At 47.7% G+C, this 21386-nt stretch overlaps 1 protein-coding gene across 2 annotated transcripts in view; it reads left to right on the forward strand.

Annotated features, from left to right (window-relative positions):
- Positions 1-21386, forward strand: part of MTMR7 (myotubularin related protein 7) — a 372736-nt gene that overhangs the window by 50120 nt on the left and 301230 nt on the right. For both annotated transcript variants that reach the window (XM_069200518.1, XM_069200527.1), the window contains exon 3: positions 11100-11262. In XM_069200518.1, the coding sequence (XP_069056619.1) occupies positions 11100-11262 (163 nt within the window). The remainder of the gene's footprint in view (positions 1-11099; positions 11263-21386) is intronic.

The raw sequence follows: 21386 nt of genomic DNA on the forward strand, positions 1-21386 counted from the left end.
TCCATGAAACACCAGTGCTTCTCATTGAGAGGTCAGCTCCACTCCAGTATAAATCGCAGCTGGGCCGCTTGGTAGTACTTTAGCAGGCATGGTACCGCTAGCCACCCCTCCCCCTTAGGCCTGTAAAGTGTGTGGCGTGACACGCGTGCGGGGGTCCGATTCCAGATCAATTTCAAGATCGCCGACTGAAGGGTATAGATGGTGGTGGGCGGCGGAGCCAAGGGGAGTGTCTGGAACAGATAGAGCATGCACGGCAGGATTGTCATTTTGATGGCAGCAACCCTACTGAACCAAGATAGAGTATGTTTCCCCCACGTCCCTAAGTCTTTCACGATCTCTGAGAGAGAGGCATAGGTCGCGCAAACTGTGTCTGCAGTCGTTGTGGCTAGAACTGTGCCAAGATATGGGACATGTGTCTTAGACCACTGAAATGGGTATCTGGAACGTAGTTCTTTCTCATGATCTAGGGGGACCGACAGATTTAGGATTTAGGATTTCTGCGCATTCACCTTGAAACCTGAGGCTAGGCCAAATGTATGCAGGGCATCCGTAAGCGCGGGAAGTGAGACCATTGGGTCCGTCAGTTTAAGAATTACATCATCTGCGTATAGGCTAATAAGGTGGTGGTCCCCTCCTAATTTAATGCCAGTAATCCGGGGATCATCCCGAAGCCTTTGTGCAAAGGGCTCCATATAAAGAGCAAATAAAAGTGGGGAGAGTGGACACCCCTGCCTCGTTCCCCGTCGGATCGGGAACGGCTTCGATAGCATCTCATTGATTCGGACTGCTGCCTTGGGCTCTCTGTATACGCATTTTATCCAGGTCAGGAGCGCCGGACCGACTCCAAAGTGCTCCAAGACCCGGAAGAGATAAGGCCGATGTACCCTATCAAATGCCTTCTTCGCATCGATGGTGAGGAGGAGTGCCTCACTCTGGGATCTGTGCGTTTTATCTATTAAATGTAAGAGCCTTTTCGTATTGTCACCACACTGTCGGTGGGGTATGAAACCCGCCTAGTCGGGGTCAATACGTCCGGGCATATAGGGATTGAGGCGCTGCGCTAAGATGCCTGTAAATAGTTTGGCATCGATATTTAGGAGTGAAATGGGCCGGTATGATCCACATTCCTCCGGGTTCTTCCCAGGTTTGTGAATGACCGTAATGGTGGCCTCAAGCATGCTGGGGACAAGAACCTTGGTCTTCAGGAAGAAATTCAAAAGCCTTGTAAGGATGGGGGCCAACTCTGGACAGAAAGTTTTATAAAATAGTGAGTTATAGCTGTCCGGGCCAGGTGGTTTCCCCACCACCAGGCGGGAGATAGCCGAGATAACCTCCTCTATCTTTATGGGTTGATCTAGCCGGTCTGCATCCCGCTCATTGAGTGGGGCAATCACAGTGTCGGCCAGGTAAGCGGAGTGCTCAAGGCCTGTCGCTGCGTCTGCTGCATATAGCTATCCATAAAAGTCAGAAAAAGCTTCCGCTAATTGGGTGTCTGTACGGGCCTCTCCCTGGGAGGGGGAACGCACCATCATTATGGCGTTGGTGTGGCGCTGGGCTCTTAGTTTATGGGCAAGAAGTTTCCCACATCTGTTGCCCCTGTATAGAATTTATGTTTGATCTGTGCTAGAGCATGCCCGGTCCCAGTTCAGTCTCCTCAGCTGTAAGCGTACTTTCTCTAATTCCCTCCATACTATGGGAGCTCCTTTATGCTTATGAGAGTGCTCCAAAGCAGCCACCCTGTGTTCCAGCTCCTCTCTCTGATTTCCCCGGGCCTTGTTTTCTTTGGCCGATAGGGACATTTCCTCCCCTCGTACAACTACCTTTAGCACTTCCCAAAGTGTTTCTAAGCTGGTAGCTCTGGTATCGTTGTGATTGAGATAGTCTAGTATCGCTTGTCGGACGGCCTCTACCATGGCCTTGGACTGAAGGATCGTATCCCGAAATCGCCAACCAGGGCCACGGGCTCGTACACCCTCGATTTGTGCCATCAGGGTTATAGGGGCATGATCTGTTAAGGCCCTGAGCTCTATCTCGATAGCCCGCACTCTAGAGCCGAATTCTGAGGAGGCCAGGAAATAGTCTATCCGTGTGTACGTCTTTGAGGACGCGGAGTAAAACAAATAGTCCAGAGTGGCTGGATGCGTCTTCCGCCAGACATCGTAGAGGTCGCAGTCTGCTAGCCATTGCCGCCCCGCGGGTGAGAGAGCCCCCGTCTGCTCATGTCTTTGCCCTGATCTATCTAGGTCATTATCCATTACAAGATTAAAGTCTCCTCCCACTAGTAGAGCCCTGTCCGGAGTCATGAGCGTCATAGATATCGCCTGTCTCATGAATGTTTCTTGTTAAGTGTTAGGTGCATAGATAGTTGCGATTGTGAAGTGAAATGAGTCTATGCGCGCTCTAAGGGCCAGGTATCTGCCCTCAACCTCGTGAAGCTTAGCTGTGATCTCCCCAGGGAAGGTTTCCAATATCAAAATTGCCACCCCCACATGTTTCGTGGGAGCTGAGGACCAGAACTGGTGGGGGAACCATTTAGAGGGCATGTGATATGTATCTTTGGCCAGTAGATGTCTCTTGCAGTAAGCATATCTGGCCCTCAGGGCGTTCCAAAAAGGAGCGTATTGCCATTCTTTTCGAGGGGCTGTTAAGACCCCGACATTGAGGCTTATGCATTTAAATGTCACATGTGAATGAGTGGTCGGGAGGTCTTAGTAGCTGACCTCTCTAGGGCAACACAGGTTGTGCACAGTCCCGGGCAATGCGAGGACACGGGGGCATGTGGTTCTGTATAGGTGAGTACGGATCCTGAAGGGGGAGCGTGTCTAAACAAAAGCACAACAGGTGCACTTCCAGCCACAACCAAGTCCTCTATAGGAAGTCCTCCAAGAGGATAAGTACAAATCAGAGGTCGTCATTATCTCACAGGTCTCTTCCGTGGGCTCGAGAGGCCCCGCCACCCAGGCCCCACTCCAATATCATAATTTCTCCATCGTGGAACTGCCCATGGCCCCCCAGATCTGCTGGTAGCTGTCAGTGTCTATGTACTGGTCTCTGCTGTGATGCTGTCCAGAACAGATTGTCTCTCGAGTGCTCTCTCAGCCGATGTCGGCCTTAGCGGTTTCCTTTTCTTCTCTTTCCGTTGCCATCTCGAGCATCGTTCAGGAGGCTCATCCTCCCGGGACCCTGTCTGTTGTTCAGTCTCCTCAATGTTAAGGATCCGGTGGGCTTCTTGGAGTGATTTAACTTGTCGAAGCTGGTCCCCCCATCGGAACACAAGGCAAAAGGGGTGTCCCCAATTATAAGGTGTGGAGTGAGCCCGGAGTGCTCAGTGATGGGATTGAATTCTCTTCGCCTTTGTAGCGTCAGCAGGGAGAGGTCCTGGTAAAGCTGCACAGTATGCCCCCTGAACTGGAACTGGGGGAGATTCCGCACCCTCTGGAGGATGTCTTCTTTTGTCGTAAAGTTGTGGACGCACGTTAGGATATCAGGCGGGCGTTCTCCAGTGCCCCCTTGGCGGCCTGCTCTGTGTACTCGATCCAGTGTAAGCTCCTGCCTACTCTCTGGACCTAGAAGGGAGCGGAACAGAGCTGTTACAAACTCCCTAATGTCATCTCCCTCCGCTCCCTGCGGAACCCCTCTAATGCGGATACTATGGCGTCTGGAGCGATTTTCCAAGTCCTCGGATGCGATCTGCAGCTGCTCTTGGTGTTCGCGCAGTCAGAGGATTTCTTGCTGCAATATTTCGACTTCGTCTCCTCTAGAGATCTCATTGTCTTCTATATTTGAAACTCTGTCCCATAAGGAGGTGATGTCTGCGCGCAGTTCTCTCATGTCCTGGGATATGTCTTTCCTTAGTTCCTGCAGGTCCGTTCTCAGAGTGTCGAACAGGGCAGTAAGGAAGCTTTTCGGAACCGGGGCCTCTCCGTCATCTTTGGTGGTGCCATGATCCGTGGGTCCTCTTGGTGGGGCAGCTGCCTTGGGGGAGCTTGTTCTGCACGGGGTGTGACCTCGTCAGCATCTCCCTGATGGACTAGTCCCTCTTGGGTTTGGAGGAAGCCATTGCCAGGTTGCTCTCTGGGCCACCCACCACTTCCCCTCAAACCAGGCAGCACCAGGCGGATCCCCGGATGCCTCTCCCTTTCGCTGGTCAGGCACAGCTCTCCTGCTTCCGGAGCCTCCTCCGCAGGTGAGGCGGGGGGCCAGCCTCCGATGCTCAGTTTCTAGGCCCACCTAGCAACTCTCACTGTTCTCAGGAGCCCCAGGGAGCGGGGCAGGAGTAGCGCTGGTCCGTGGTCTGTCCCCGCTTCCCCCGCCGCTCCGTGGGCCGATCAGTCCCGCTGGATGCCTTCACCCTTAATGGCGCAGCTTCCTCACCTCCGCTACCCTAGTAGTGGGGCAGGGGGAAGTCCCAGTGTCACCAGGACCGGCTCCCAAGGCCCTGACAGGTCTTCTCAAGGCCGGGGGGCAGGCTGCTCCACAATGCCGCTCTCTACATCTGCCCCTCCCCCCGTCTCGTACCTCTGCGGCCTATGCGTGCCGCTGCCCTCTTCTCCTCTAAGCCGCTCTCGGTAGCGGAGCTGGTGCGTCCGGGTCTGTCCGCCTGTATCTCCCAGTCTCACAGAGGTCGCTGGCCTCGTCTGTCTCGGCCACGCTGGCGGCCCGCATCGGTGGATCTCCACCTCCGATCGGGCGCTGTTCTGGGGCACACCATGCGACCCCTAGGTCCGAGCTGGACCCCCCAGTATTTGGGGGCGGTTATGATGTGGGGGCCCAGTGCCAGTGTGCAGTTTGTAGGTCCGGGCGGCGGAGCTCTCCCGTGCACGTCTGCTCACGCCGCCATCTTGGTCACGCCCCCCTGTAATATGCTTTTAGGCAAGTTTCCTGTTGACTCAATTACATGGGTGCATTTCAGTTCATCCAGCTGTACACGAGGTACATTTATTTACTGTCTGGGGCAGTAGCTCTTAACCTTTTGACTTCCGTATACTCCCACTTTGTCTTTACAAGAATCCGGGGACCCCCACTGAATCATTATTGAAATCCAGGGACCCCCACTGAGTCATTACTGGAAGCTGGGGTCCCAGGCCTAAAATTTGTCGATGATTTAAACCGCAAAGCAATACACACAAAAAAAAAACCCAGAAACAAGCATTTCCACACACCTACACAAATTATAGCAGACTTGATTTAATTTGCAAACAAATAAAATAAAAAAATACAAATTGAATGGGAAGGTTGGAGTTTTTCTAAATTCAGTTGAAGCCACACATCATCCATATTATATTCTTGTTAATGCACCTGCACTGCTCCCACGAACCTGAGGATACTAATATAATTTTTAGCCTCCAACTTCAAATTCCTTGACATTTGCAGTACACTTTAAAATTCTAAATTGTACATTTAGCTACTTTATACACACTTTATTAATCTGTTAATATTAGTTAATTTTCTGAGCAGCCAGGGACCCCCCAAGGAAGCTTCATGGATCCCCAGGGGCCCTGAGACCCCAGGATAGGAATCACTGGTCTAGGGTTTAATTGTTTCCACAGTACTTGTAGGAACAGCACTGGTATTTTTTTCTCAAATGCGGAAAGAGGGCAAATTCTTGTGTTAAGGGCTGCTCATGAATTTGTCCCTTGGAGGCCAGTTGATAACGGTTAGTCTGACGTATGTGTTGTTATTGTCATTATTACGAACAACTACATGTGAACAGGCAAGATTGTCATAGAGAATAGTATAGAATTCTTACCGTTCAATGGGGGTCTGTGTTAGAAATTGGGTTTCTGGTTGGCTAGGGTATGCACCTAAGCCAGGCAGAACCCACCCACTTTAGTTAGGGCAAAGGAGTCACACGTCCAAGATAACCCCTGCTCACCCCCTTGGTAGCTTGGCACAAGCAGTCAGGCTATCCCAGAGAAAATGTGTAAAGCGTTTGCACAACACACACAACACATGTGACGCACTATTCCCACCACAAAGGAAACACAACACTAAGTTATATAAAAAAAAAACTGTATTGTACACAACATAATTAGACCAGTCACCGCATGTCAGTAATGCCCTGCTACTTGAGCAGTTGTCAGAACATTACACAATAGTTACTCTGCAGAAACCAGCAGTAGTCACACATAACACACAGGTTACTTATCATTCTGCAACATAAGCAGTAGTCAGGAATCCTATACTAAAGAAATGCACTTGTCGTAGAAATATCATAAATGCCTCTGCCAGGAACATTAAAAAACATATGGCAAGTCATAAAGAACATATCAGCATGTCATGCCATGAAAGGGACATTGGCAAATATATGGCACATCATAAAAGAACCAGTTTAACATAATAGTCCACAATGTCCACACCAGGAACATTAGAAATCATATGTCCTTAACAAAAAGTACCTATTTCTATGATGAAGCTGGCACCTGTAGTGCCATAAAGCACAACAAGGGGGCTCCCGGAGCACCTTGCTCACAACAGGGGCCTACGGCTTTTATATCGACGGGGGCCTCATGGTGATATTAGGGGGGAGGGGCGGCCCTCCTGGGGCCTGTGATCTCTGGGGCCCACCCACTGGACCACCACTGGCCCTCTAGAAGGGGGGATAGGAGGGGGGGCAAAGCCACAACAATAGTTGGGGTCCACCAAGGGAACTTTGCAGTGCAGGCGGCCTCCGGCGAGGCTTCCGCCCCTCCCGCGGTCTCTGGAACAAGAATGAGGGGCCCAAAGGGGGGAACCTTGCGGTACGTGGGCCTCCGGCGAGTCTTCTGCCCCACCCTCCATCTGCATCTGACAGTGGGGGCTTCGGTGGGGCTGGGAGCCTCCAATGAGGCTTCCTTCCCTGCCCATCTCCCAAACGAAGGAAAAAGGATTTTTCGCGTGGGCCGCAGCGGTGATTGGCCCTAAGTTAGGGCCTCCTGATGCCCCTGGGGTGCTCCTCTGAGTGAACCTCCGCCTGGGGGCTCCTCCTATGGCTTATCAGATGATGGCAGGGGTGTGGGACCACAGCACCCAGCCCCTGGGGGACAACAGCAGGTAGACCACAGGGCGGCAGGGCCCAGCAGCAGGCCAGCACAAAGGGTTGCAGGCAGTTGACAGTTCCTCCAAGTGACCAGTGTGTGAGGCGAGGGCACAGACTTTAGAGATACAAGTGTGCCCCGCCTCTCCCTTCTCTCAGCCCAGGAAGACTATTCAAAATGCAGATGCACCTCTGTGACACCTCGACCCTCCCTGTGTACAGGCTGATTGAAAAGTATGCACAAAGCCCAACTGTCACTTTGCCCAGACATGGTTTGGAGTCAAGCTTCGAAACACCATAGCATAAGCACAGAGAAATGCTCACTTTCTAGAAGTGACATTTCTGTAATAGTAATAAAAAGTCCACTTATACCAGTAAGCAGCATTTCTCACTACCATTACAACCATACCAAACATGCCTACGCTACCCCTCATAAACCAGACAATACCCTGTAGACATAAGGCAGGGCATTTCCAATGCAATCCTATTAGACGCCTGCACGCACAGCAGTGAGAAACCAAATAGGCTATTCGTCACTACCAGGACAGGCCATGCTACTAGGCACATGTCCTGCTTTCTACATACATAGCACCCTGCCCATAGGGCAAGCTAGGGCCTACCATAGGGGTGACTTATATTTAGTAAAAGGGGAGTTCTGGGCCTGGCAAGTAAATATAGATGCCAGGTCCCTGTGGCAGAAAACTGTGCACGCAGGTCCTGCACTAGCAGGCCTGAGACAGGTTTGAAAGGCTACTCCAGTCGGTGGCGCAAGCAGCGCTGCAGGCCCGCAAGTAGCATTTAATTTACAGGCCCTGGGTATAGAGATACCGCTGTACATGGGGCTTACAGGTAAATTAAATATGCCAATTGGTTATAAGCCAATGATACCAACTTTAGGAGTGAGAGCACCTGCACTTTAGCACTGATCAGTAGTGCTAAAGTGCTGCGAGTCCTAGAACCAACAGGGAGAGGTCAGAAAAAATAGGGGTAAGAAGGCAAAAAAGTCAGGGGATGAACCTGCCAAAAAGACCATGTCCAGCAGTCTGTTATTGTTCTTCCTTTGTACCTGCTTCCGTACCATTCCTTCCCATGCCTGTGCTAACTCTCTTTGCACAGCCCTATCATATTATCTAGATCTGCCCAATACTTCAGTTCTTTCTTCCACATCTCCATTTTCAGTTTTTACCTATATTCTGTATACCCAGTACAAGCACTAGGTGAATGAAATGAATGGTAATGTTCTTTTTATTGGTGCTAGCAGTGAAGCGCAGCAGCATCTTTCAGGTATGCACTTTACAGGTCCTAATGCAGCTTCCTTTAGTAGGGAAACAAGAAGGCTCTTGCTTGCTTCTGAAATGCCAAAGTTCGCAGCATGTGTTTTGTACTTTCAGATACTGCGCACTCCCCTGCCTTCTTGGGTTGTGCTCAGACTACTCCAACTTGTTTTGAACGTAGGGACAACTTTACTTTATGTTCCACTCTGCTGAAAACTGCAAATCCACGATAAACATTGAACCCAAGTCTTGAGCAGCGCAGGAGCTGAAGATTGCTAGCTGTTTTCTTCAATCGACATTAGCCCCAAGAGGTTTTTCAGGACTTCATTATACCCCAAACCAAGTCTATGAGTGACTGTAAGAGGAGGAGCTCAAAATTGATATCTTTCTGATTCTGCCATTAATGTAACTCCAGCTCCCTTAACATCTGTAATCAATGTCTTCCTGTGAATCATACTGAAGCTAAGTCTCTGGCATATAAAGTCTTCCAGGCAAAAAAAAATATTTTGAAAAGAAAGACGCTGGCCACATTACTATTTGCTGGCCTAGCATAACTCCACCAAGTCCTCCGAAGGGGCTTGAGAAACAAAAGTTTGAGGATGTCACCTCGGGAGACAGGAAAGATTTGTGTGCGGACTTGATGTACAGGAAGAGCACTGAGGCCAGTAGCTACATAAGAAGACTATGAGGGGACCGATCCTGAAGTCTAGATGCCTGAAGAGGTCGCACAGAACGTGGCAGTGCCTACAACATAGACTTCCTTTAAAACACACACTTGTGTAAAACAAAACGACGTACGGCACTGTGTTCTTACCTGCAGGGTTTCATGACGACTGGTGACGGGAGAAGTACTCCCCAATGTTTAGGTGATTTATATGTGGATAGCAGACTGCCGTGCTTTGCAGCCGTTTGCAGCAAATGGGAGATTGAATATAAATATTTCTTGTTGTTATGCCTCAATTGCAGCAGCCATACGGAAAGCAGGGCTGGCCTTTCCCCGAGAGAACCTGGTGCACATGTTGTTAATGAGGTACTGACACGTATGAGGGTAAATTAATTTCAAGGGTGTATGTTCTGCTCGTTTCCCATAGTGAAAAGAAACTGGACACAATCAAGTTGCATTAGGGATCTGCGAGTAGAAATTGGGGATTGAATCTGGTGTGAACATTTTACCAGTTGTTAAAATGTCACGCATAACACTATTTTGAAACTCGTAAATAACAAGCGTATTCACAGGGTATATGAAATGCCACAGCTATTGCATAAAATGACAAGGAGATCTGTCCTCAATTTAAAAAGGAAGTGGGCACCTTCATGCAAGTGAGATGGGAATATTCAGGAATAACGAGTTTTCCGATGGAGGTGTTTGAAAACCTCAGTACAATGTCTGGATAATTACAAACAATAGTGCAAATATGTCTACTGGGATTAATATCTAGGACTAACATACTACAGTAATGTCTAAGGGGGTTGAAGTGGGTCTGATTGTAGCAAAACGAGTACCATAGTCCTCTGGATTAGGAATAAGATGCAAACTAAGACACTGGAGAGATGAATTGATCGGATGGGTATCAGCAGAATGTGGAGTGAGACAAAAGTTGCAGCACAAAGGTGGAAACCGGGGGACACAACGGAATGGGAATTGCTAGAGGTGGAATTAATGCCTGGAATTATTGAAGAGACAGATGATGACGATCAACTAGATGCACCGTGGTGAAATGAGTAGAGTTCCAATGGGAATGTAATTGATGGGTTATTGATAGTACACATGACTACGTCGCATGGATGAGTACCATAAGACAAATGTGAACTACGATGATATGATACTGGATCTACGCTGTGGGCTGTTCTGAGAGGGCATGTGTGGGATGAGGGAGAAGTTGAATGTTGCTCTTATTTAAAAAACAAGAGAGAAATTTGGTATCACAAGCTTCATACTCCACATTATTGTCTTGCCCTTAAAGCTCTTTGGAAACCATAACAGTATTAATTCCAGCTTGTAATTGTTCCTCACGTAGCCCCCTCTAATAGCCACATCAAATGAAACAAGCCCCCACACAGAATACGAAACGAACCCCAATATCCAACTGACTGACCACTAACTAGGCTCTGGGTAGCATGCTACTCATCATAAAGCGCTTCGACACCTCATCAAGGGTAGTACGCACTATATAAATACAATTTATAATTATATAATAGCAAATGCTTAGCACTACTCTCTAATTAGCCTAACTGCTCACCCACACAAGCACAGAAAAGAACGTTAGTCCTATCTACATTTGCCTCTGCAATACCAATTTGGGATTCACTGGACTGTCTGCACAGTGTACTTCATTTTAGTGCACTATATAGAAAGTCAGCTTCTTACAGTGTTTGTTCCAGCCACATTCCAAGTGCTCGATGGCATGTTATTGAAATTTCGGTCTTAATATGCGGTGAGAGTCTTTTTTTTTCCCCAATAAAGAGTCTGAATGCAGGGACTTTGAGCTTAGAACAGCATTCATTAGAAAGCTCCCATATCTGCACTTACAGTGAGGTGCTTTAGGATGGCATAAACATTCTACATTTAAAGACTTGTTTCTTTAAGCATTTTCTGTTCTGCAGTAACCCAAATGAAGAACAAAGGAAAACTTTATAAAAAAAAAAAATATATATACGCATGGATTTTCACTTGCATTTTTGTGTTTGTGCTGATATGATTCATTATAATTTATATGAAAACTTGATGTTGTATCTGCTCCCTTTCACATTCTTCCAGGCTCAGCGTTTACTTAATGGAGATTTTCACTTGTGGTTATTTTTTCTCCTAGGTACTTCACAGCCAAATTTCATCTGTTGAGAAACAGGCTACCACTGCTACTGGATGTCCTTTGCTCATACGCTGCAAGAACTTTCAGATAATTCAGCTTATCATTCCACAAGAGAGAGATTGCCATGATATTTACGTATCCCTAATACGTCTAGCACGACCAGGTACGCAAAAGTACTATCTTGCAAACATATTGCCTAGCATGAAATGTTTTAATTAGTTTATAAGACATTACATGGAAGCGTTGTTTCACCACAGCAGCAAATCATGTATGTTCCAATCAATTTAATATATACAGCTTCTCGAAATATGATCATAGTGCATTTAACATTCTACCTAGTTGAAAAGCATGATCATTCTTAGGGTCTCCCGATGTACTGCTGGTCAGTGATGGTGGTTAAGCTGAGCTTCCTCCATTCCTTGCAAAACTTCAGAAATTGAACATTTTTTTTTAACTGTAACAAAAGCAAGAAAAATACAGAAGGTAAAACTAAAATCATTTATGCACTAAAATCATTTATGTAAGGCTAGCAAAAGAAAATTCTGAATTTTACGGACCATTTCAACTCCGCTCCCACCAGACATCAGGACCTTGCAGCAGACATTTTGGCCTACTAGGGAACTGAAGCACAAGCAACAGCATTGTGTCTAGATAGGAAAATGTAGAAAGATCATAGGCATGTCCAATGCAGGCTTTTGAGGTACCCCAAATGAAATGGTGCTTTCTCCAGGATCTGTCCTCCGCATCCCCAGCTCTTTTCTCCAGATGTGCTGCAGAATCTCACAGACGGACTAATTCTGTTTGAAAGGTTTGAAATTTGTTAACTTCTGTCATGTTTGTCATGTCGTGGCCAGAAGAAAAGGGGATTACTCTCGTGCATTACTACCCTCCCATCACCACAGGCCATACACAGAATGCAGTTCACAGCCAAGACAGGCAGCCCTATCACAGGCACCAGCTACCCTGAATCTCAACAGGTCCCACTGCATAGAGGAGGATTCCCATTGGCTGCTGATACCACGAAAGATAATGAACACATGGAACGCAGCTAAGACACATGATAATATACCAGAGGAGGGGAAGAGATGCTTGGGGCATGAAGAAAGGTGTAATGCAACAACAAATGCAACAGAGCAAGTGTAGGAATGCCAAACAATGTGGTCAGTACGAAGCTCGGAAGATGCACATCAGGGAAGTGAATTGCTGGGCAGCGGCAAGTGTAGCACCAGAGAAATTAAACATGATATGTCACCCTTTGCGAGAATTCAGCTTGCCTATCTGCCAGCTCTGCGAAGCATACACCAAGCTATTTGAAACCAGGCAACACACCCCAAACAATTAACAAGGGAGGCAGAAGTTGCCACCCAGCAGCACTAGATTGATAAACTTCACATGCGGCCACTCCCACTCAAAAATACCATTGTACACACTGGATATGTTTGGAAGTTAACGGCTGCAGCTTAATTCAATATTGTCATACCAATGCCCACTCCGCTTCATCTTACTGGGGGTCATAAAAGCAGCAATCATGTTGTAGCCTTGACTCATCGCAAATCATCAAACGAGTACCTCACAGTGCCATAAATCAAGATGCCACATCAGGTCATAAATCAGACCCTAAATCATTCAAACAAACAGGTAGCCATGAATCAAATACCATATCAACACCGGCTCGTGAATTACGTCATAAATTACTCCATTTAGTTATAAGTCAAATATACAGTCAGTTTTATGATGAATGGCAATAACCTGTCCTGCATCAGTCCGGTGCTTATTTCTGGTTATTGAGGTCCATTAGGGACCACAGCTCTTCCAGGAAAAGGGGTCATGACTCTCTCCACTGTGGGGTACAGCTCCCTGAATCTCTCCATTTGGAAATTAGAGAGTGCATCTGCTTGAGCATTACTGGTCCTCGGAACATGCCTTTCCCTCACCTCCAGGTTGTTTGCTAATTGCAGCTCTACCAGTCTCCTCAGTAATTTCAGGACTAGTGGGCAGGTCCCGGATTTTGCCTCTTGTCCTGAATTTTGTCAAAGGGGATCCGTGAGGTGGCAGTCACAGAATCTAGCTCCATCCCTAGGAAAACAAATCTGTTAGTGTGTCCGACTGTTTTATCCGCTGCCAGTGGCACTCCCAATTCAGTTGGCAGCCTTTGAAAGGGGCTAAGCAGGCTCCCACACTCTGTATCTGGCTTACCTACATATAAGAAATTGTCTAGGACCCAGGGTTCTGCAAAGTCGGTCCTGGAGAGCCGTGTCTATGCCAGATTTATAGCATATCCACATTTAGAAAAATGTAGATTTCTGAAACATCTTTTTTCTAAATGTGGATATGCTAAAAACCTGGCATGGACCCGGCTCTCCAGGACCGACTTTGCAGAACCCTGGTCTAGGTAATGAAGTTTGCTGCCCTTTGGGTCTCTGCTGTATATGGTTCAATGAAGAACTTCTCAAAGTATGTGCAGGATATTGAATACCCCATGAGAAGGGCCTTATCAAAATAAATCGCCCCATTGAACTGAAAGTCCAGTATGTGGTAGCTCTCAGGGTGTACTTGTAAATGCCTAAAAGCAGATTTGATGTTTGCCTTTGCCATCAGTGCCCCTTTTCCTGCTGCACACACTAGATCAATTGCATCTTCTACTGATGCATACCAAGCTGCGCAGTCTACAGGGTTGATCCCATCATTAACAGATTCTCCCTCAGGGAATGATAAGTGGTTAATTAGTCTGTATTGGCCCTGCTCTTTCTTTGGTACCACTCTGAGTGAGGAAATCACTAGTCTTTCTGGCTTCACCAGACCCAGGGCACCCTCTATCCTGCCCAACTCTTTGTCTTTCATGATTTTCTAGCGCACAATTTCTGGGTGCTGTAGAGCTGAGGGCAAGTTCTTGGTTTCCCCTGACTTGATGTGCTTTATCACTGGGATTCTGAAACCTTCTCAAGTCCTTTGTATAGTAGCTGTGCGTCTGCCTTATTATCATAGTGATTAGCTAGCAGTCTTAGCCTGAGCGCATTGATGGGGAAGCATGCTAGCTGAAAGCCCTCTCATGTAATGCTTATCCCTGGGCAAACCGGGCTACTTTTTTTTCATCTTGTCTTTCTTTTCCCTTTCTCTATCATGTCTACCTTTCTTGCAGTCGACTGCTGGGTGCCCCCGCCACAGGTGGAGCATACATGTGCATTGGTCCTTGTTGTATTTGTAACATACTGCTGTGGAGTTCTTCCTTCAGCCCCTCCCCCCTTTTTCCAGCTTTGAAAGTGCTTCTGCTTATAGAAGGACTTCTGCTTCTCCTGCTGTCCTTTGAATTGACCCTTCCAAAAGGGGTGATCCTGCTTTCCCGACCCGGATCAGGCTTTCCTCACTACCATCATTTTATGCATATAGCTTGATACATCTTCATTACACTCTGTCTGGATGAGCATGCATATTCATTCTAAAGCTCTCGTCGTAGTCAAACAATGCTTCACCCACAAGCTGTCTATAGGCCTTGTGAATTTTTGATGCATATAACCATAAATCTTTTGCACAATGGTGGACTTTCTCAGCTAGCATGCAGCCCATAATCCTGAAGGAGTCTAGCCAGTTATCGAAATTCCTCTCTTTTCTCACTCGCACCCTCTCTCTCCTATCTTCTTCTTTCTTGTCACAGGTCACAAGATCTAGCCCCTCTATCTGGGTTTCTAACAGCGTGGCGATGTCCATAAACTCCTTGCACCAGATGCACACTTTTATTGCCAAAGGTACCAGGTTTGCGGCCCTCGTTACCATGTACAGGTGACCCAGTTAGCCCCTCCTATCGGCCTCTGGAGCTAAACTGTTCCCATCTTGGACTCTACCCCCCAACCTATTACCCCCATGCCTCTGTAGGTACTGGTTGGGCAGTGCTCGTGGAGGGAGCTTCTTCGTTAGCATCATATCTGCCCATGGCCTGTGTGGATGTAAGTGTTTTGCTTGCCTTTATTCTGTCTCCCCCCACCCCCAACATGTCTGCCCTCCCTCTCCTTGTTGGCAAACAGCAGTCGCGCAAAACATTTTAAACAAGCCTGCACAATCGCACGTATCTGCTTACTGTTTGAAGATTTCCCCTTCTTGCTGGCGCTGAGTGCAGCCTCCTGGGGAACCCTCGTTTTCTCTCAATCTTCTTTTTCTTTCTCCACCTTTCTGCTGTCCTTGCTGGCAACGCGACATCGCTTCTTTGGCTCCTCTGCCCCCTCTGCCCCCTCGCTTTCTTCTTGTCTGTCATTGTAGCAATCTTCGCCTTTGCCGGGTTCCTCTGGGTTGCTGTGAACGCTTTGGTCTCCTCTCAATTGGGCTAGCAGCCATTCTTTGTTATGCATGGTAGCTGCCTCTCTCTTTCCTTTATTATTTCTTCAATTTCTTTTGGCTGCAGATCGCTTCCTGGTTCTGCCATTTTCAGACAGGTCGCATCACCAGCTGATGACTTTCCCTGATGCTAAATGATTATTTCTGGGTGCCTCCACACAGCCTGGTTTGCGTCACCCCTCTCATGGTTGTCCCCAGCTGTAATCTGGCTTTGTTTCTGCCGACAGTCTGGGTTGTGTCACCCTTTTCAGGGTTGTCCCCAGCTGTCTTCTGGCTTTTGCTTCTGCCTACACTTCTCTTTCGCCCACAGCCTGGGTCACACCACCCCTTTCAGGATTGTCCCCAGCTGTATGTTGTCCTCCTTGCTTATGTGGTGGGGCAGTAGAGTAGGGACGAATGGGGGTATGTGGATGCACTATGAATCTCACTGCCCACAATCACTTTAAAGCTGAATTACAATGACTTTTGCCTCTTTACTGTGGGGTACAGCTCCCTGAATCTCTCCATCTGGAAATGGGAGCGCGCACCTGCTTGAGCGTTACTGATCCCCTGAACGTGCCTTTTCCTCACCTCCAGGTTGTTTGCTAATTGCAGCTCTACCAGTCTCTTCAGGAATCTCAGGACTAGTGGGCAGGTCCCTGATCTTACTTCTTATGTCCTGAACTTTGTCTTAGGGGATCCGTGAGGTACCAGCCACGGAATCTAGCTCTATCCCTGGGAAAACAATTCTGGTAGTAGGTCCCACTGTTTTATCTGCGGCCAGTGGCACTCCCAATTCAGTGCCAGCCTTTGAAAGGTGCTAAGTAGTCTTCCACACTCCCTGCTATCTGGCTTACCTACATATAAGAAATCATCTAGGTAATGGAGTTAGCTGCCCTTCGGGTGTCCGCTGTTTATGGTCCATTCAAGGAAAGTGAAGAACTTCTCAAAGTACCCTTCAACTTTTTAGGGTTGAGCGCAAAGCTCTCCGTCCCTGGTGTAATTTCTCTCTGGGCTTTTAACCATGCCCATGTCAAGCCCATCCGTTTGGTTGGTTCGTCGGCTTGCCTTTTAAAATTAGCTTGATTTCATTAGTGGATGGCATGCATACGTCGTGCCTCTTCCGGTGTTTAGCCCGCCTCGAGCGCACCGGCCAACTATTGAAAACATCTGAGTCTCCATGTTTTCCGTATGGTTTCTGCTTTATTTTTCCTCTTTATTTCGTAGGCAGCGCAATCTCGCTGGCCAGAAGTCGAGCGCTTTGCATGACATCAACCCGGTTACCTGGATAATTGCACTTTTGCGGTTACATGGATAATTGCACATTTGCCGATAAGTTTCACTGCAAGCGGACTTCTTTTCCCTTTCGTGTGTTTGTTTTGTGCTCATGGTGGCCGTCGGCTCGCTTATGTGAAACTGTTTTACTTTTCAGTTTATGTGGCAAGAAAAATCTGTTTAGGAGTTTACAACGCTACTAGCTTTAACTCGAGTAAACACGAGACCCATTGCAAATGCTTGTGAAATAGATTTTATCCGAGTCCCATAGTTTTATAAGGCCCTAGTCTGCTGAGTAAAAACTAAACAAATGAACATGTTTACCTTTTAGATGAGGAGGGTGCTCCTCAGGAAGGCGCTGTGCTGTACTCAGTTCATATGTCATTTTTCTTCCTGAGGAGGAAGTGATTTAAACATGTTCTTCAGGGGAGCGTGTTATAAACAGAAAATGTTTGAGCTCCTCAGAAAGACGCTGTGCTGTACTCAGTTCAGAGGTCCTTTTTCTTGCTAAGGAGGAAGTGATTTAAACATGTTCTTCAGGGGAGCGTGTTATAAACAGAAAATGTTTGAGCGTTATTCACATGCAAATGCAGTGAACGTATCAGACCGAGGACCCAGCATTAAGGGTTGTATGTCACCACCTAAAATACAACGGAGTCCATATCCTGCTGCATAGAATCTACTACATTGAAATGAGCCCCTCTGAGATTACCACTGCAGGGATTACCACTCCTGAGGTTACCACTACCATGAATACTACCTCTGAGATTACCAGTGCAAAGATTACCTCTGCTTGGATTACCACCTTTTAAATTACCACTGCAGCGATTACCACTGCTCGGATTATCACTACTGTGATTACTGTTTCTGAGATTACCACTGCTGAATTACCACTACTGTGATTACTATCTCTGAGATTACCACTGCAGGGATTACCACTGCTGAGATTTCCACTGATGTGGTTACTACCACTGAGATTACCACTACTGAAATTACCACTACTGTGATTACTATCTCTGAGATTACCACTGCAGGGATTACCACTGCTGAGAGTACCACTACATTGAGTAAAATAGATTCAAGAGTAAGTGTACTGACCCTATGCTAACATACATCTTAAAATGAAACCTTACTTTATAACTACCTACCACCCTATCATTATGGCCATACAGTGCCCTCTCCTTAACCCAGTGGTTACATTGCGCCAGGGAGTGCCAGTGGGCCCACTAGTACATATTGTGGAGAACCAGGACTCTTCCACTCTGTCACATGGTGATACTACGGGATTTTTTACAATGCATGGGCCTGCCATGTCCATTAGTCCCACCCAGGCCCAGGCATAGACATGACTGTAGCATTCTCAAGTGGTAGGGACACCAAGTGCTTCATTTTCCTGCATCCATTCTTATGTTAAACCATTCTGTGCCCAGGCAAAGACACACTTTCATTTTCATAAACTATAAAATAATTTGTACCATGTAACAAGTCCAGCATTTCAGGATTCTTTTGACTATTTCCCTGTTCTTTGTCCATGTACACAGGCATGCTATCAGTTTTAGGTGGACCAACCCCTTTGATATTTTAGTAGATGCTGCTTTGTCCCACTCTTTGCCTTTTTTTTGGTAGATCACAAAAAATGTGTTCCCATGACATTGACACTGTTACATAGATAGTTGCACTTTTGCCGGTTACATGGATAGTTGCACTTTTGCCCGTTACATGGATAATTGCACTTTTGCTGATAAGTTTCACTGCGAGCGGACTTCCGTTTCCTTTTGGGTGTTTTCTTTGTGCTCATGGGGCCGTCTGCTTGCTTATGTGAAACTGTTTTACTTTTCAGTTTATGTGGAAAGAAAAGTCCGGTTAGGAGTTTACAACGGCAATAGCTTTAACTTGAGTAAACGTGAGACCCATTACATTGCAAATGCTTGATTTTGTATGATGTTTGCCGAAACCTGATGTTTCAACTACTGTACATTTATTCATTGGGGTATTGCCTCACAGGATCCACTGAAAGAGATGTGTGTTCAATCAGCCAATAAAAAGGTGTATGTACACAACAAGTGTATTAGATAGGGTCACTATATGTTTAGCAGAGTTTTTTTGTCCAACTAAACGTTTATTGATTGATTGATTGACAAATCGGTGTGGTCATGGATTGTTTATAAATGAAGAAGCTATATATGAGTTTTGAAGAGCTAAATCCTTTAAAGGGAGCGAGTATGACTGGCCTGTGTGTATATTATAAAGTGGTTGGAGAAGGAAAACGTTCAATCTCTTGCCTCAGTGAACATCATCAGTGAGAACCCTAACTAACATCAGATTAGTATGGCATGTTTGGACTTCAAAATTCTCTCAATAGCTTCGCCAAAGGCTCTATCGCAAGTGCGAAGAGCAGCTGGGACAATGGGCACCCCTGGCGGGTGCCCCGACAGATGGGGAACGGATCCGAGATCACCCCATTCACCTGAACTCGGTGTGAGAAAGTAGCCTCTTTCTAGCCTTGTTACCCCCACTTTTGGCCTGTTTGTGAGTATATGTCGGGGTGTTTTTCACTGTCTCACTGGGATCCTGCTAGCCAGGACCCAGTGCTCATAAGTTTGTGGCCTATATGTATGTGTTCCCTGTGTGATGCCTAACTGTCTCACTGAGGCTCTGCTAACCAGAACCTCAGTGGTTATGCTCTCTCTGCTTTCCAAGTTTGTCACTAACAGGCTAGTGACTAAATTTACCAATTCACATTGGCATACTGGTACACCCATATATAATTCCCTAGTATATGATACTGAGGTACCCAGGGTATTGGGGTTCCAGGAGATCCCTATGGGCTGCAGCATTTCTTTTGCCACCCATAGGGAGCTCTGACAATTCTTGCACAGGCCTGCCAGTGCAGCCTGAGTGAAATAACGTCCACGTTATTACACAGCCATTTACCACTGCACTTAAGTAACTTATAAGTCACCTATATGTCTATCCTTCACCTGATGAAGGTTGGGTGCAAAGTTACTTAGTGTGTGGGCACCCTGGCACTAGCCAAGGTGCCCCCACATTGTTCAGGGCAAATTCCCCGGACTTTGTGAGTGCGGGGACACCATTACACGCGTGCACTATACATAGGTCACTACCTATGTATAGCGTCACAATGGTAACTCCGAACATGGCCATATAACATGTCTAAGATCATGGAATTGTCACCCCAATGCCATCCTGGCATTGGGGCGACAATTCCATGATCCCCCGGGTCTCAAGCACAGAACCCGGGTACTGCCAAACTGCCTTTTCAGGGTTTGCACTGCAGCTGCTGCCAACCCCTCAGACAGGTTTCTGCCCCCCTGGGGTCCAGGCAGCCCTGGCCCAGGACGGCAGAACAAATGATTTCCTCTGAGAGAGGGTGTTACACCCTCTCCCTTTGGAAATAGGTGTGAAGGCTGGGGAGGAGTAGCCTCCCCCAGCCTTTGGAAATGCTTTGATGGGCACAGATGGTGCCCATCTCTGCATAAGCCAGTCTACACCGGTTCAGGGATCCCCAGCCCTGCTCTGGCGCAAAACTGGACAAAGGAAAGGGGAGTGACCACTCCCCTGACCTGCACCTCCCAGGGGAGGTGCCCAGAGCTCCTCCAGTGTGTCCCAGACCTCTGCCATCTTGGAAACAGAGGTGTTTGTGGCACACTGGACTGATCTGAGTGGCCAGTGCCAGCAGGTGACGTCAGAGGCTCCTTCTGATAGGCTCTTACCTCTCTTGGTAGCAAATCCTCCTTCCTAGGTAGCCAAACCTTCTTTTCTGGCTATTTAGGGTCTCTGCTTTGGAGATCTCACCAGATAACGAATTCAAGAGCTCACCAGAGTTCCTCTGCATCTCCCTCTTCACCTTCTGCCAAAGGATCGACCGCTGACTGCTCAGGATGCCTGCAAAACCGCAACAAAGTAGCAAGACGACTACTAGCAACCTTGTATCGCTTCATCCTGCCGGCCTTCTCGACTGTTTCCAGGTGGTGCATGCTCTGGGGGTAGCCTGCCTCCTTTCTGCACCAGGAGCTCTGAAGAAATCTTCCATGGGTCGACGGAATCTTCCCCCTGCAACCGCAGGCAACAAAAGACTGCATCACCGGTCCTCTGAGTCCCCTCTCAGCACAACGAGGGTGGTCCCTGGAACTCAGCAACTCTGTCCAAGTGACTCCCAGAGCCCAGTGACTCTTCAGTCCAAGTTTGGTGGTGGTAAGTCCTTGCCTCCCCACGCTAGACTGCATTGCTGGGTACCGCGTGATTTGCAGCTGTTCCGGCTCCTGTGCACTCTTCCAGGATTCCCTTCATGCACAGCCAAGCCTGGGTCCCCGACACTCTAACCTGCAGTGCACAACCTTCTGAGTTGTCCTCTGGTGTCGTGGGACTCCCTTTTGTGACTTCGGGTGGACTCCGGTTCACTTTTCTTCTCAGTGCCTGTTCAGGTACTTTTGCGGGTGCTGCCTGCTTCTGTGAGGGCTCCCTACATTGCTGGGCGCCCCCTCTGTCTCCTCATCCAAGTGGCGACATCCTGGTCCCTCCTGGGCCACAGCAGCATCCCAAAACCCTAACCGCGACCCCTGCAGCTAGCAAGGCTTGTTTGCGGTCTTTCTGCGTGGGAACACCTCTGCAAGCTTCTTCATGACCTGGGACATCCATCCTCCAAAGGGGACGTTCCTAGTCCTCTTCGTTCTTGCAGAACACTAA

This window comes from Pleurodeles waltl, chromosome 1_2, assembly GCF_031143425.1.
Source record: "Pleurodeles waltl isolate 20211129_DDA chromosome 1_2, aPleWal1.hap1.20221129, whole genome shotgun sequence".
Lineage (NCBI taxonomy): Eukaryota > Metazoa > Chordata > Amphibia > Caudata > Salamandridae > Pleurodeles > Pleurodeles waltl.